The sequence below is a fragment of the Telopea speciosissima genome, chromosome 2 (genome assembly GCF_018873765.1).
Source record: "Telopea speciosissima isolate NSW1024214 ecotype Mountain lineage chromosome 2, Tspe_v1, whole genome shotgun sequence".
Classification (NCBI taxonomy): Eukaryota; Viridiplantae; Streptophyta; class Magnoliopsida; order Proteales; family Proteaceae; genus Telopea; species Telopea speciosissima.
Window position 1 is genome coordinate 40,145,111 of NC_057917.1, and position 18,013 is coordinate 40,163,123.

General features: G+C 41.3%; 1 protein-coding gene across 1 annotated transcript in view; it reads right to left on the minus strand.

Moving 5' to 3' along the window:
- Nucleotides 1-18,013, minus strand: part of LOC122652968 (ELMO domain-containing protein A-like) — a 115,537-nt gene that overhangs the window by 13,369 nt on the left and 84,155 nt on the right. Inside the window, exons 6-7 of the mRNA XM_043846855.1 lie at nt 17,817-17,932; nt 17,677-17,731 (exon numbers count right to left, since the gene is read on the minus strand). Coding sequence (XP_043702790.1) covers nt 17,677-17,731; nt 17,817-17,932 — 171 coding nt within the window. The remainder of the gene's footprint in view (nt 1-17,676; nt 17,732-17,816; nt 17,933-18,013) is intronic.

Consider the following 18,013-nt stretch of genomic DNA (forward strand, 5'->3'; position numbering starts at 1 on the left):
ACTCTGTAGATATCCACACACCTCCTCCAGTGAGGGAAGACTTGGACAGCCAAGGATTTGCACCCTAAGAGGCTCAAAATCAGCATTAAGACCTCCAAGAAGAAATAAGACCCTCTCTCTCTCAAACAACTGATGCACCTTGACCTCATCAGTAGGGCATAACTGGAGATCTCTATAATGGTCATACTCTTCCCACAGGCCCACAACAAGGCTATAGTATTCAGAGATACTTCTCTCACCCTGGCGCAAGCTGACAATCTGTTGGAGAAGTTGGTACACCTTAGTAGAGTCCCCAACCCGATCAAAAATATGGGCCACACTATCCCAAATGTCCTTGGCAGTCTCCTTGCCCATAAATCTTCTTCCAATCTAAGGCTTCATGGAGAAAAGAAGCCAGGCCATCACCAGGGAATTCTCAGAGTCCCACTTGGGATACCCTTGCTCAGTCGGAAGAGGGGCATGTATACTACCATTGATGTAACCCATCTTTCCCCTTCACCGGAGAATCAATTTCATGGACCGGGACCAATCCAAATAGTTGTGGTTCTCAAGTTTGGCAATAGGGAGTTGGATATTGGGACTCTCAAAGCAGGAAGGAAGAAATGGGGTTGTTTGGGTTGTGTCTACAAGAGGCAGGGGTGTTGCAGCATCTTTGTCACCCATTTTGACCTTTAAGCAAACACTTGATAGGCCCAAATAACAAATATCTCAACCACAACAACAGTCCCACAAATACAGCAATAGAAAACCAGGAAAAACAGAGATAAATAGCCTGAAAATAGGCCTTTAAATCCCTAAAAACTGATCAAACAACCACGGAGTAAGGATGAGTATTGTTCCTTACCAAAAAACGATTCAAATAGACCAAAGAAACTGGTCAAACAAGAACCTATTGAAGCAACAAGAGCCAAAAAACACTGCAGCTGGCGGAAAACAGAGGCAGAACAGCCTGGCCGAGATTCCCTTCTACTCCTTGGGTGCTTCCAAGAGATGTGGGAGGACACAATGAGAAGAAACAAGACCTCCACACGAAACTAGAGCACTTGGTTGCTCAGTATTTGGACTGCGGACAAGAGAGAAACAGGTCTGAGAAGGTATGCTATTTTCCTTCACAGAGACTGTTCTTCACCTTCCAAACAATCTTCAATCACCTTCAAACTCCAGGAGCAAACAGCTTTGATACCATGCTAGATTTTAGGTTGAAGAAGGAGAAAAGAAGAAAGAGAAGAGAGCAGCCACGGCTTTGGTGTTCAAGTGTTATGTCTCTAACCTAGAGACAAACATGCTTATATTGAAAAGAATAATAAATTACACCTAGGCCCTTGGCCTTATACAAATGACAAAAAATAAGAAAATAATACAAGGGGATATTTACACATATACCCCTGATACAATACAACCATTCTTAACAGTCAGGCCATAGATAAAACAATACCCAACTAAATGACAGTCAGAAGAAGTACCTAAAAGCAATAGGAGTGCTGCATTTGTTGCCATTACAAAATGACATTCAAGTCATATCTACATGCTTACATGTGAATGCTATGTTCCCTTTCTTACAATTCACATGGGAAAGTTTTGTAACACCAAGACCACAACTTCAAAAGTGATTATTCATTAACTGTTAAATTTCTAAGGTCTTTCCAATTTTGAATCAGGCTAAGGTTTCCTGAAGGCTTTTCCAGCAGTTCCTTCCCTCCTTGCTAACTTAAGAAATTGTAAAGAGTTAAATTGTGTTACATCATCACTAATAACACATACTTCAGAAATCTACATTATGATTAAAAAAGAGTTGCATATAACTTGCTCCTTGGGCATGAGGCCCACCACCATGACTAATCTCCATTATCCTGGCTGATGTAGTTCAAAAGAACAAGAAGGCAAACAACAAGAAGCTAGCTTGTGGGTTGACATAGCTGACATTACTAGACAATAGGCATTGTAGATAGTAGAGGGTGGACCTTGGTGCAACGGTAAAGGTTGCTCCATTGGGTTTGACTCTGGAAATAGTCTCTTAGTGAAAGCAGGGGTACGGCTGTGTACATTAAGACCCTCCCCAGATGCCACAATGGTGGGAGCCTCCTGTACTAGGTACGCCCTTTTTAGGCATTGGTGATGCAGATTCATCACCAAATAGGGCTTGTTTCATTGGGAATAAGTCTAGGGTTGGGTTACATACATGTTGGGCCTTTGATCCCGGATTTCTAATGTACTAGGCCACTTTTATGGGCCTAAAATATAGGTAAATAGGTTGCATACGGGATTAGCTCCCATACTTAGCTTTTTATTTGGTGTTTTAAATTGAACCGGTTCAATCAATGGTTCAATTTAAGTGATTTTAGTAGTTTCCTTTTAAGTATTTAAGTTGGGTTGGATTAGGACTCTGTAAGTCCAGCCATGTTTTGAGTCTATTTCCTTTAGTATTTCAGTTTTCTAGTTAGTTTAAGTTACCTAATAGGTTAAGGATTGGATTAGGCCTTTCCTTTTTAGAGTAGAAGTCGATTTTGAGTCTTTTATATAAGGTTGTAAGGGGGCAAAGCCTTGAACACGAATTTGATTAATAAAAATTAGCTTTATGCTTGCTACCATTGCTGCTATTGTTTTACTCTTCTGAATGTGCATCCTTGTGGTTCTATCAAGGTGGAAAGGGATCGGTGGAATCCGATTGACTCCTTACACCGTGACGGCTGGGAGGATCCTCTACAGTGGAAAGGTGGTTCTATCCTTTTATCACAGAGCTGTTGCCTCCATTGAAGATCTTCTTCAACCAGTAAGTTAGTTATTTAGTTTCATTCATCCCCTTCTTCTAATCCTCCAACCTAAGCCCCATCTATCCTAATCGATCTCCATTATCTTCCACCATTAAAACCCATCGATCCATTAAACCCTAGACCTTCTACATTCTGTCCAGCATAATTCCACCATCCAATTTCATTCAAAAAACCCTAAAATCCCATTAAAAACCCTAGTTTTAGCCTAAGTTCTAAAACTCAAAACCCAAAACCCTAACCCTAATTTTCTGAAATTCAATTTTTTAGTTAAACATCATTCAAACCTACATTAATAGCTTCTCCTAGACCTGCCCATCAATACCCTATAAGATTCATCTCCATATTCATAAACCTAACCCTAGATTTGACCTAAAACTGCAATTCTGTCCTACTGAGACTGCAGAACCAGCAGCCCCTTGATTCCTTTGTTATTAGATCCTCGATAATTGGCCTCTAGTAGGATCTCTCCCTATCTAGAGCTACATTAATTGGCAGATAGTTTTGATAGTTGGACAGTTGGTTTGGCATGGTGAGTACCTCTGGTAGGCATGGTTATGGGCTGGTGGCAAGTGCAGTGGCTTGCAGTTGCACATTGCATGAGCGTTACCTTCAGCATAGTTCTGAGAAGACAGTATGGCAGCAAACTGTAGCAGTGAGTGGCAGTGTCAAAGAGATGTCTCAGTTGGCATAGCTGGTGAGTTGGTTGAAAATCATGGTTGAGCTAGTACAGTCACCAAAGGCATTACATACAGTTGTTAGTGTCAGTGAGGATGGATGGCTTAGTTGGCAGTAGGGCTAATACGGTAGGCATCATCATGATTTGGCAGTTGAGAGATGTGTTGGCCTGATGAAGTTCAAGTCCTAATGTGCATAAGGTAATGTTGCCGGAGGTGAGAAGGTGTTGCCAAAGCTAAAGGATGTTGTTATGTGCTGAAGACTGCATGTTTATGTTGTAGCAAAATCTTCAAGGATTTTCTCAGCTGTCTTTTAGTGAGAATCTGGAGTTCAAAACATATGAAATGAAGAACTGTGACTTAGAATTCCAAGAAAATTTGAATCAAGTAAATCTGATATCGGAATGGAGAGTTATGGCATAATCTTCAGGCATGGTGCGTAAGTTGGAAGTAATAGTGTTTGCATATTAGTTGAGTTCAAGCCCGGTTTTGGGATCCGTGCATTGTTTCTGGCATGTTGGTGTCTTCATGAAAAATGTAGTCTTCAAGTCTTTTGTACATAGGAAAAAGAATCGGGTCAATCTTCAGGCATGGCGCGTAAGCTGAAAGTAGCAGTGTCTGCATATCAGCCGAGTTCAAGCCCAGTTTTGGAATCCGTGCACTGTTTCTGGGGTGTTGAGACCAGTAAGATAATCGTACACCCATTCCATTTCAAGTTCTTTAGCAAACGTGGCTGCATCAGCAGAACTGGTCATGGCAACGGGGTGATAGAAGTCCAGTTGCTGCCATAATGTAGTGAGGGCAGAATAATATGCAGGCACAGACAAGTTTTTTTTTGTGGTGTCACGAACCTGGCGATGAAGCTCATAGATCTGAGCATAATTACTGGCCTGTCCATAAGTATATTTCACTGCATCCCATAACTCCTTGGCTGAATTAAAGAGAACAAAACTGAAACTAATGGTAGACTCCATGGAGTTCAATAGGAACGACATGATCAATGCATCATTATCTAGTCATTTGTATCTAGTCGGAGACTCAATGGGCAAGGGTGTATCATCAGTAATATACCCCAAATAATGGTTGCCATGAATGGTAAGGAGACAGGCACGAGACCATGCAAGGTAATTCGGTCCATTCAATTTTGTGGGTCCTGGCTGTAGAGAATGGTGATGATGGGGAGCAGTACGGTGAGCCACATCGCTTCCCCCCAGACCAAGGAACGTACTAGAACCTTCCGTCATATTGCCAAACATAAGCACAATGTGAATGAAAGAAAAATACCTCACTGGAGATGAGAGAATGCCAATCTCATAGAATAAGGCACCAGTTATGCTCACAGAGAAGCTGAACAAAGGGCTGTCATAGTCCAAAGAGGCCAACAGAAGCAGCAGTAGGGGCAGGCTGTACCCCAGGGGTGTCGGTAGGAGATGGTAACCCGCAGCAGGGTCAGGCGGAGGGCCTGACAGGGGCTGGCAATTGGCGGCAGGGCCAGGTGGAGGCTGGCAGGCAGCTACAGGGCTTAGGGAGCCCTAGGCCGGAGAAAAACGAGCCTTTGGGGCGGCGACGGTAGACCACATTGAAATCATAATGGTTGGGTGGTTAGAGTCAGCGGTGGTTAGCGTGGTCCGACATGCATTATCACTTGTTCAGTTAACCATGATGAACCATGAGGCTGAAGCCTCGGTGGCGGTGGTGATTGTGCAACGGTGGTGGTGGGGGTGGCGGTGAAAAATTCCCAAAGAGGATTGGTCTCTGATACCAAGTTGAGAGAAGAGAAGGAGAGAATGATTTGTCTTTTCAATGAGACAAAGGCCATGCATTTATTTATAACTCGAGAATATAAACTGAACTCATCCTATAGTCTTCGGAATCTGTTTTCCAGTCCAGGTGGGAGGGTTCATTTAGGATTTACTTTTGTTTAATTTAAATTATTTGGTGTCCTAGAATCAATAGGAATTAAGTTGCAATTCTCCCCTTTCCATTTATGTCTAGTTCTAAGAATCCAAGTTGGATTAGGAGTGCCACCATAAGCTAGCAGCAGGGTTGTTTGAGTATTTTCAATTTTTCAGAATCCCTATGGAATATGATTTGGAATTGGATCCTAGTTGAGTTTACAAATGAATGTAACGCCACAGACCATAACTGTGATTTTTGAATGCTCATAAAGTCCAATTTTTTTTTTTTTTTGTTTAATACTGTTTGCTGTGAGATAAAGGATCCATGTAGCAGACCCTATTTAGTTGGGATTGTTGAACCATGGGTCCATACCTCATGTTTTGGTGATGAAACAGTCTTTTGGAGGATGGTAGTTGGGATTACTAATATGTATGTGTGCAAGCAAAGATTAATCAATCTCATGAGTATTTCGGCATCAAAGATGATTATTATTGTATACGCAAGAGCTAAAGTAATGGATGTCTTGAAGAGTCAAAGGGAAAAGCTTCAACAAAATCCAAGTTCAGCAATATTAAGTCTTGAAGCATCTTGAAGAAGACGACCTCCTTTAACATAGGATTTAAGCTTTATTTTGCAATTCTTTGTAATCCCATGTATATATCTCTCTCATGTCTTAAAACTATTGACATAATTGTCCACACTCTTGCATAGACTTCGGATGAAAATGTTAGAGTACGTCCGCTTGAATTAAGGAGACATCTGCATCCTTGGACAGACATCCTCGCTGGTCACTATTTCTAGTAGCAGTAGGACTTCTGCATCACACCTGCAGTTTGTTCTCAGATTTCTACCATATTTCACCAGCAGCTAGATCCATCAGAGGACCATTCGACCAGCATCCTAGGTCCGTCTGACCAGTCCACTGATGATTATTACTATTCTCCCTTGGAACTTCTATTCTAGAATTTCTGGGTCTAATTATACTCTGTCCCAGTAGTTCTCGGTTAGCTTCTTTCTTGTTCTCTGCATTGGAGATGCTACTCTGTAAATCATTCCTTAGGTTCTATCCTAGAGCTCGAGCCTCGAGGAATCAGTTTTGGCCTTACTTAGCAAAGCCTCTAATGTCTTTTTGTGTGTAACATAGGAGGGTTCAACTAAACTAAGAACCACTCTACAGTAGGATCGATGATAGGTTGCAGCAGAACATCAAATTAGAAACAAAATCAGAATTAGTAACTTGGTAAATAAGAACCAAACCAGCCAGCAGAAGGTCATCAAACTTAGGTTGAATGGCGGTGATGTTGAACAGGTTCTATGCTCCAAAATTCAGCCAGTTCTGATGGATGAAGGCTGAGAGAAGGGGACTAGAAAATAAAAACTTAGCCCTCGAAATAGAAGGTTGTGCAGTATCTCACAAACCAACAGCAATCTGGACTCCAAACAGGGATCAGATATAGGCCCTGGTAGTAGTGACAAGCCCTCAAAATCTGCTGAGATATGTCTTTCACAAGTTACAGCAGCGAAATCAGATCGCAGTGAGCAGCAGCAGCCTTCAATCGATGGTTTGCAGCAACAGCAGCCTTCGGAGTTGATTGGGAATGGATTTTGATCTTCAGGGTGTGTTCTCGCAGCGATTTGTTGCAGTCACAAGCAGCAACAGCAATGGAGATTGAGTAGAGGTAGGAGAAGAAGATAGAAGAGGAAGGGGGTAAGGGGGATGGGCTATCTCAGCCCTGGGTCTCTCACCCACAGTTATCCCAACTCTTGAACAGGGATTTTACTCCCATAATTGAGTGCAAGAATGCCTCAAAACTTCATTCATTAACTTTGTGTCAATCAATTACAATAGCTGCTTTACTGAGGCTAGGCTACAAAAATAGAAAGTAAAACTCAGCAACTGTTTGGAAAATAGAGACTAATGGAAATAGAAACGGAATGAAATTAGAAACTACTAAAGGCTTAACAACTCAACCTTCAAAACATGCAAAAATAACCAAATTAGAAACTACCTACTATAAACTGAAAATAGAAACTAAACTATGGCAGCATTAGGATAGAATCTTCCTCCACTTGATGGGCCCACAAGATCTTCTAAAAATCAATCCCAAACAAGGCAAATTTTGGCTTTGACACTGTTAATGTGAACAGTGTTTTAGTCTTCAACTTCGATCTTCTAGAAGGATTCTCATCAAGGCAGTATGGGCTGTGACACTATACATGTGAACAGTAATTGCTGACTCTTCTTTTCTTCAGGCTTCGATCTACATCAACTCTCCCCTTCTTAGAAAAATTTCGACCCCGAAATTTGAGAAGAGTAGGACTGATCTTGGTGTTGTGCACATCTGCCTTCAGCCCGTAGCAGAACTCAGGTAGTTCTTTGAAGATACGAATGTAGTCCAGAAGATGTGGAGTTCGTTCTTCAGTGTACTTTGATGGAATAATAAATTCCACATGTTAAACTTTAACATCCTCAGATGTATCCATGGGATCACCCACATATGTGTCGACAAACATTTCTGATTCAGACTTGGACTCTTCCTGTAAAGGTGCTACATCTGGTTCCGTACTAGCTTCCTCCGTTGTTTGTGGCTTCTCAAGAATTGGCTTCAATAGTTGTTGGCGCTTCACTTGGGCGGCCTTCAATTCTGCTTTCATGGCATGTTGAGTAGGTTAGGTACCAATGGTTTTTTCTTGAAGTCTGAGAAACATTGGTTCTTGGTACCTCCCACCAAGACATTATTATCATACATCCATGGTCGTCCAAGTAAAACATTAGACAATACCATGGGTATGATGTCGCACCAAAAATCTTCTTCATATTCTCCCAATTCAGCGGTACTCAACATCGTTGATGTGCCTCCAAAGTGATGTTGTTGAGGAGGGAAACTTTATAAGGTTGTTGATGAGCCTCTATTTTCAACTTTCTTGCAGTGACAAAGGCTTGAGATACAGCATTTACACAGCTTCCACTATCCACGACCACCTATGATGTCAAAGGTCCACTAGCCATTAAAGTATAAAAACTACAATGTCGGCGCCAATCCTCACCTTTTGCTTCTGTAAGCGATATTCTATTCACCACATTGACTTCATAGATCTCTTCAGTTTCATCATCCAAGAGGTCATCATCATTGTCACCATCAAGGGCAGCATTGGCTACCCAATCATCATTGAACTGAGGCTTGCAAATCTGTACGTAGGGGTTAGCTTCCACACCCACAATGACTGAATTCAGTGTATTCATGGCTGGCCACGGTAGGCACTGATACCAAATAATGTAGGAGGGTTCAACTAAGAACCACTCTACTGTAGGATTGATGATAGGTTGCAGCAGAACATCAAATTAGAAACAAAATTAGAATTAGTAACTTTGTAAATAAAAACCAAACCAGCCAGCAGAAGGTCATCAAACTTAGGTTGAGAGGCAGTGATGCTGAACAGGTTCTATGCTCCAAAATTCAGCCAGTTCCGATGGATGAAGGCTGAGTTATGAAGGGGACTAGAAAATAAAAACTTAGCCCTCGAAATAGAAGGTTGTACACTATCTCACAAACCAACAGCAATCTGGACTCCAAACAGGGATCAGGTATAGGCCCTGGTAGTAGTGACAAGCCCTCAAAGTCTCAGCCAATTCTGATTGGAGGTTGCTGAGATGTCTTTCACAAGTTACAGCAGCAAAATCAGATCGCAGGGAGCAGCAGCAGCCTTCAATCGATGGTTTGCAGCAGTTGATTGGGAATGGATTTTGATCTTCAGGGTGTGTTCTCACAGAGCTTTGTTGCAGTCACAAGCAGCAACAGCAATGGAGATTGAATAGAGGTAGGAGAAGAAGATAGAAAGGGGGTAGGGGGATGGGCTATCTCAGCCCTGGGTCTCTCACCCACAGTTATCCCAGCTCTTGAACAGGGATTTTACTCCCATAATTGAGTGCAAGAATGCCTCAAAACTTCATTCATTAACTTTGTGTCAATCAATTACAATAGCTGCTTTTCTATAGACTGAGGCGAGGCTACAAAAATAGAAAGTAAAACTCAGCAACTGTTTGGAAAATAGAGACTAATGGAAATAGAAACTGAATGAAATTAGAAACTACTAAAGGCTTTATTACTCAACCATCTAAACATGCAAAGATAACCAAATTAAAAACTAATATAAATTAGAAACTAAACTATGGCAGCATTAGGATAGAATCTTCCTCCACTTGATGGGCCCACAAGATCAAAATCAATCCCAAACAAGGCAAATTTTGGCTTGACACTGTTCACGTGAACAGTGTTTTAGTCTTCAACTTGGGTCTTCTAGAAGGATTTCCATCAAGGCAATATGGTCTGTGACACTATACATGTGAACAGTAATTGCTGACTCTTCTCTTCTTCATGTTTCGATCTACATAAGTGTGCCTATGCGGTTGGGCTGCCCTATCTAAGCAAACTATGTAATAAGTTAAGCACTGCAAACCTAGGATTTATTCTATAATTTTTCGGATTTTCCTTTTTTTTTTTTTTTTTTTTTTTTTTTTTTAAGGTTTACTCTGTATGATCTTGGTTAGAGCCTAATCAGTCTATTGGAGGGGAAGGATCCATGTAGCAGACCCCATTTAGCTGAGATTCTCCTGACTTGCTGGGTACTGTCTCTTTCCTCTTACTTTCATTTTTCTTTTTATTTTCCTTCTTCATTGTCATTTTCCATTTTTCAATTCTCATCTCATTTCCTATCCCTCTTTTCCCATTTCTTCATTCCCTACTTTGTTTTGTTTGGATCCATGTAGCCGACCCCATTGAGTTGGGATACGGGCATACGGCTGAGTTTGTTGTTGTTGTTGTTTGTTGTATTTATTTTTTTGGGATAAAAAAAAAATCTAGGCTCTCTTATGTGCTACAGAACTTATGTTTCATCATCTTCTATACTAGTTAAGCAATTGTTGCTGATTATTTGTTTTGTTTTTTGGCTCATGCTTTTGTCATAGTGTGTAAAGTGTCGTTAACTATTTTACACTATCCTTATGATTGTGTTCTGCCATCTCTTAGTGTTCTAATATTTTGTTCATAATCTTTTTATATATTGCACCTCAGTTAAGTCAGAAATATACCTTTCCTTACAACTTGGAACTAGGATGCATTGGTGCCATGCATTGCTTCCAAGAATTTTCCAGAATATAGGAAGAACATTTTTCATGATCAAATTTTTATTCCTAAGAAGTTACTCTATTCATATTAATCAATTAAATATGGAAGTTTTTCCACATTAAAATCTTGGAAGCATGTCATACCAAACACTTGAGATCATTTGAGGGACTACATTCTAATAAATTCACTTCCAGGAAAAAAACAAATTTCAATTTCTACATTCTCTAACCTATCTGTATATATAATATCAGAGTACCAAAACTGTAAATTTTTTCATTATGTTTTTTCTTCACATAAACATCTGTAATTTCTTTAATTCTGTTAGCTGAACAGAGAATGGGAGAATGGCTTAAGTGTGGTTTCTTCACTCACAGCCCTTTCATTTATATCTTTTTACTAATGAGCAGAATTACAGTACTGCCCCTGTATAGCCAACATGCTTATATCAAGGGAATAAACAAAGAAAGAAAAAACACCCAAAATACCCTTATCGGGTTACATAACTCAACACTCCCCCTCAAGTTGGTGCATAAATATCACACATGCCATACTTGACTAGCCTAGGGTGAAATAACTTTCCACTTAACCCTTTAGTGAAAACATCTGCAAGTTGATTGTCGGATTTCACAAAGGGTATACAAATCTGCCCACTTTCCAACTTTTCCTTGATGAGGTGTCTGTCGATCTCCACATGCTTGGTACGGTCATGTCGCACTTGATTGTGAGCAATGTTGATTGCTGTTTTGTTGTCACAGTACAGCATCATTGAACGATGAACAGAACAACCAATATCCTGGAGTAAACTCTGAAGCCACAACACATGTGCCCTGGGCCATGGCATGGAATTCAGCTTCAACACTAGACCTAGCCACCACATTTTGCTTTTTACTTCGCCATGTGACAAGGTTACCTCCTGCAAAGGTTCAATAAGCTGAAGTGGATTTTCTGTCTGGGTTACCACCCCAGTCAGCATCTGTGTACGCCTCAATGCGAAGGTGATCATGTGGAGACAGGAGAATCCCTTTCCCTGGAGCTGACTTCAAATAGTGGAGAATCCGAAGAACAACGACCATATGGGTGGAGTAGGGATCATGGATAAACTGACTAACCAAAATAACAGCAAATGCAATGTTTGGTTTGGTGTGGGAGAGATAGATTAGTTTTCCCACCAACCATTGATAACGCCCCTTATCAACAAGATCACTGTGCTTCTCTTGTAGATGAGTAGTAGCCTCCAAAGGGGGGTCACATGGGTGACATCCTAACAAACCAGTCTCTGAAAATAAATCTAGAACATATTTCCTTTAGGAGAGAAAGATGTCTTTGGGAGAACGAGCAACGTCAATCCCAAGAAAATACCTGAGCTGTCCTAGATCCTTTATTTCAAATTCTCGTCCCAAGAAAGTCTTCAGATGAGAGACTTCATCTGCATCATTACCAGTCACCACTATGTCGTCGACATAGACTATGAGAAGAGTAACCTTATCTCCATTCCGCTTGATGAACAAGATGTGATCAACATTGCTCTGTTTGTACCCCACAGAGATCATTGCCTTATGGAACCTACCAAACTAAGCCCGAGGAGATTGCTTCAGCCCATATAACGCCCTCTTCAGTCTACAAACCATTCCATGAGTCTTGTCACAAGAAAAACTTGGAGGGATCTCCATATAGACTTCCTCCTCCAGCTCTCCATGAAGGAAAGCAATTTTAACATCCAATTGCAGCAAATCCCAGCCAAGATTGACAGCATATGATAACAAGACCCGAACAGTGTTCAACTTTGCCACTGGAGCAAATGTTTCCTGATAATCAATCCTATAGGTCTGGGTAAATCCCTTGGCCACCAGTCTAGCCTTATATCTGTCCACGGTTCCATCAGGCTTCTGCTTGACAACAAACACCCATTTACAGCCCACTATTTTCTTATCCGAAGGAAGAGCCACCAGTTCCCATGTCTCATTCTTAGATAAGGCCATCATTTCTTCCAACATGGCTGCTTTCCACTTTGGATCTTCCATTGCCTCCTGCCATTTCTGAGGAATAGAAATAGAGGAAAGAGAGGACACAAATGCATGGTAAAAAGGAGATAAAGCATCATAGGAAACAAAATTGGTGATGGGATGTTGGGTGCAAAATCTAACGCCTTTACGGACAACAATAGGTAAATCAAGAGAGGGATCTTTACCAGGTAATGCAGCGGAATCTGGATCTGGATTAAGTGCTGACGGTTGAAGAGGTGGTACAGTAGTGGTAGTCTCAACCTGCTTTTTGTGCTTCCTGGTGTAGGTTTGATCAACAGGAATTTAACTCACAGGTCTGCGCTCCCCCTGATTAAAACGAGACCGAGAGGCTGAAGTTGGCTTATCCTGAATAGGAGCCGGAAGAGTAGAAGAAGGCTCCCCCTGAATATCCTGAATAGGAGCCGAAAGAGTAGAAGGCAGCTCCCCTTGAATAGAGGTTGGTAAAAGATCAGGCAAAAAATCAGGCACATCTTCAAATACTAAGTCATGCTCCCCCTGAAGAGGTGGCTGAGAGTAGTATGCCAGGGATTCATGGAAGACAACTTCCATGGTAATAAAAGTACGCTGAGAAAGTGGATGATAACATTTGTATCCTTTCTGGGTAGGAGAATAGCCCAAAAAGATACAATGAATGCTCCGAGGATCAAGCTTACCATGAAGATGATGATTGCGAGCATAGCATACACAACCAAAGATTTTTGGGGAAACCACAAAAGAGGAGGAACCTTGAAGGAGGTCAACAGGAGTACAACCATCAAGGACCAGGGTAGGCAGTGGTGAGAATAGCATCATTCCAATATTGAGGAGGAACCCGTGCAAACATAATGGCCCAAGCCACTTCTAAAAGGTGCCGATTTTTTCTTTCGACGACTCCATTCTGGGCAGGGGTGTCTACACAGCTGGTCAGATGGAGGATGCCATTCTCAGCCAGATAGGATTGGAACTGACCTTCCATGTATTCTTTGCCATTATCACTCAGTAGAATTTTCAATGTGGCATTGAATTGGGTCTGAATCATACAATGGAAGAGCTGGAAACATAAAAAAACCTCACTTTTGTGTTGCATCATATACACCCAAGTGGTCCGAGTAAAGCAATCAATGAATGAAACAAACCATCTATGGCCAGAAATAGAAACACAACGGGCAGGGCCCCACACATCAGTATGAATAAAAGCAAAAGGAAAAGTACTTCTTTTATTAACTGAAGAGTAAGTAGAACGAGTCTGCTTATCCAAGACACAGGCTTCACATAAAAACTCATCCTTGTTACAACTTTAAACTAACTGAGGAAACAAAAAAGCTAAAGTTCGAAGAGGAGGGTGACCAAGCTGACAATGGATCCTAGGAGGTGGCTGAATGTAACTGATAAACCGAAGAAGAAGCTGATGGTGGAGTGGACGGACCCGTGTCGAGAAGATAGAGACCACCATGTACCTTACTACCCCCAATGGTGTTGCCTTTCACCAGATCCTGTATGACACAATTAGAGGGAAAGAAAGTTATTATGCAGTTCAAATCTCAGGTTAAACTACTAATGGAAGGAAGATTAGTAGGAAATGAAGGAACATGCAAAACAGAATTTAGGGTAAGGGTAGGAGAGCAGTGAATGGAACCCTTTCCATGAATGGGAGAAAGAGAACCAATGGCTGCTCGAACAGTATCTTTCTAGAACAAGGGAAATAATAATGAAATGCATGAGAAGAACCAGCCATGTGGACAGTGGCACCGGAGTAGATTATCCATGGACTGGAGACAACCGATGCACATTGACGACTGACTGGAATACCTGAGGCAAAGTAAGAACTAGATGGGGTAGCAGACGCAGGTGCAATGGAAGGTGCAACGGAAGATGGCTGGAGCATGCGACGGAGGGCTAGTAGCTTGTCCAGAGTAAAACCAGTGTCAGCAGAGGGGACTATAGCAGTAGGAGCAGCAGCTTTAGTCAGATTTGCCTTCGGTTTGGGCTTCCCCCGGCCTCGTTTAGCCTCAAAATCAGTAGCTTTCCCATGTAACTTCCAACATTGGGCCTTGGTGTGATAGAGCCTGTGGCAGTGCTCACACTTGACAGGCTCTCTAGAGGCAGCATTACCACTGTCAGTAGTGTTAATAGGAGCGGGGCTAGAAGTCGTCTGTAGGGCAGACCTAGTAATAGTAGGAGCATGCAGCATCGCAGCCCGGTGAGTATCCTCAGTATGAATCATAGCAAAGGCCTGCTCCAATGTAGGAAAGGGGGACTAGTTCAACACTTGCATCCGGATAGGGTCATACTCTACATTCAGACCAGCCAGGAAATCGTACACACGGTCACTGTTGAGGTGTTTACGGTAGGCAGCAACATCAGTAGGTGTAGAGGGCTAATAAGTGCAGCAATGATCCAATTGCTGCCACAAACTTTTGAGGGCAGCATAGTCTGTAGAAACAAACAACTCCTTCTGAGTGAGATCATGAGCCTTCTTGCGAATCTCATACACTTGGGCAGCATTCCCAACATGCCCATAAGTCTCCTTGGCAGCACTCTAGATCTGATTGGCTGTGTCCAGAAGCATGAAATTGTCAGACAGATCTGGCTGTATCGATTGCAACAAGTAAGACATGACCATGGCATCATTGGACAGCTACTTCTCTTGCGGAGGCCCAGCTGTAGGCATGGGAATAGTCCCAAGTATGTGACCAGTCAGTCCTCGACCAGAAATGGTCAAATAGGTGGTCCAAGACCACTTAAGATAGTTGGAGCCATCTAGCTTGATTGGAGCTGAAAGTGGAAGAAGATCTGTCAGGGGCTGTCCATCTTGCACAGAGGATGCAGAAGATGCATCTGAGTCTGCCATTGAAGCATCCCAACAAGGAAGGAAGACCCTATGAAATCAGCCAAGAGAAACCAGGAACCTTGATTGATAAAGAAGACAATCGATCTCAAGAGAGGGAAAACAGAATCTCCAAGAAAAAACTCAGAAGTTGAGGCTGAAACTACGGACGAAGGAGGCTCCTGATGATAGAAATCAACATTGAAAAAATCAACCTCAATCTAAGAAGGAGAGCTGAAAGAGGCAATTTATCAAACACTTGGTAGGCACTCTTGAAAAAGCACAGAATCTAAGGCTGAAATTAAGGTTGAAGATGGCTCTTGATGATAGTAAGCAACTCTGAAAGAATCAGCACCAACAAAAAGTCCAGCAGCTCCAATCAAGAAAAGTCGATTAGAGTTAAGTTTTTGAAAAAAACACTGAAAAAGAGGCTGAAAAGGAAGATCAATTAGGGTATGATCTTCAAGGGACTAATCAGAAAGGTTTTAAGGATGGATAAATGCTGCAAAGGAGTTGCAGGTGAAGTTCCAATAAAGGGAAGAGGAGTCTGTACGGGAAGGAAGGCTAAATCTTCAAGAATATGGAAGTCTTCAATACCGCAGGGAAGGAGCAGCACCTATCGAGCAAAAAAAAGGTTCAAATCATTAGAAAGAAGGGAGGTAAGATTGAGGGCAGTAACTAGATCGAAAGATCACCTAATTAGTGCTGCCCTAAGGTGAAGAAGAGAAACCAAGAGAAGAAGGAGAGAGGAGATCGAAGGTAGAAGAAGGAGAAAGGAGAAGAGAAGAGAAGAGATGGAGGCTGTGGAAGGTTGGATCAGAATAGGGTTAGCTTTGATACCATGTTAGCTGAACAGAGAATGGGAGAATGGCTTAAGTGTGGTTTCTTCACTCACAGCCCTTTCATTTATATCTTTTTACTAATGAGCAGAATTGCAATACTGCCCCTGTATAGCCAACATGCTTATATCAGAGGAATAAACAAAGAAAGAAAAAACACCCAAAATAACCTTATCAGGTTACATAACTCAACAAATTCGTTATATAGTATTAAAATCTTTGAGAAGTTAGATTCTTTTACTAACCTTTTGGTCAAAACTGTCCTTTGATTTCTCGTACAAGGACATGCTACGATGCATGATAGTAAGGTGATGCTGAAAAGGTTAATGAGGTAAATGAAAATGATTAAGAACCTTGGCATTTTCCTTTATCTTGGTAAAGGATTTTTTAATAGTCTTGCATTCAAACCCATCATGTGCAGAGGAGCAACTCATTTAGAGCAGGAACCTAACTTTGGTGTAGTTACTGATATAGTTCAAGAACTCGCCGAGATCTCGGTAATATCTCTCTTTCTGAAAAAAGTGAGATGAGACTTGAGGCGAAATGAAATATTACCCCAACTCGATCGAGTCAAGATCTCGGTTCAAGATTTCGGTTGAAGAGGAGCAATTCATTTAGACCAGGAACCTAACCTTAGTGTAGTTACTGGCATAGTTCAAGAACTCGCCGAGATCTCAAGAACTCACAGAAATCTCGGCAATATCTCTCTTTTTTAAAAAAGGGAGACGAGACTTGAGGTGAAATGAAATATTACCCCAACTCGGTCGAGTTGAGATCTCGGTTCGAGATTTCGGTTCGACCGAGATTTGGACCAAACTTACCTTTAATAATGTACATATCTCGACCGAGACAGTCGATATCTCTCCAGAACTCGACTGTCTCAGTAAACTCGACAAAGAAGTGTGCATTTGACTTTATTTTTGAGGATTTTCGATGGTGGTTTATGATAGAGATATATGTAATATGTTAAGAGTGATGTATTGTACACTTTTACATTTGTAATGTTTATTTAAGTTGTTTTATATTAATTGTATGATTTGATTGCTTTAAATTACTAAATTATGTGTAGAATAGGGCCTATTAGTTCATCGTCGTCTACCAACCAAAGGTCCGAAATGAAACTCTCATTAGGACTTTGTTTTTGCAAAATCTGATAGTGCCATTGTGTTTAAATGGCCTAAAATAGTCTAAGTACCAAGTTTCAGGCCCAAACTAGGTCTACAACCCACCGAAACCAGCCTTCGAGTACCCAAAACAAAAAAAAAAATTACACCAACTCTTTTTTGGCTGGGCGAAACTTGTACCGAAACTGAGTTCTTGAACCTTGGTTACTGGTTGGTAGGACTTTCCCTAGAAAGAGTAACTTTATTCCTAACCCACTTCTCATCTCTATGGGACTTGTGGCCCCTTCTCATAAGTGCTTTATATATAGGTAATTTAGTGGAGAATCCATTTCTGAAATTTAGGTACCACCTTAAGAATGCCCAGAGTTGAGGAAAAGTCAAATGCAGCCCATGTGCAAGATAGGGGAACATACCGGATATTTCTTTGCAAAGAAGATAAGATTTTCCAATGAAATATATCCACCTCCCCTGAAAACCAAGTCCACAATATCAAACCCAACTCCTTCACAAAGACTAATCGAAACACAAATTTCAGTTTGAAGCTTCCATATACCTAAAATCTGTTGAAGGATCTGGACCTTGCCAACCCATCTCCTTCCAGAGCTCTGATTTAAGAGATGGTAGTTCTCTATCAGGATAAGCTAACCTCCATAATTGTTTAAGTGCATCCTGCAACCAAATGCCACTTCTAGTAAATGGTACAGAAAAATAAAATTCAATTTCTAATGAGTATTACTTCTAAAAACACAT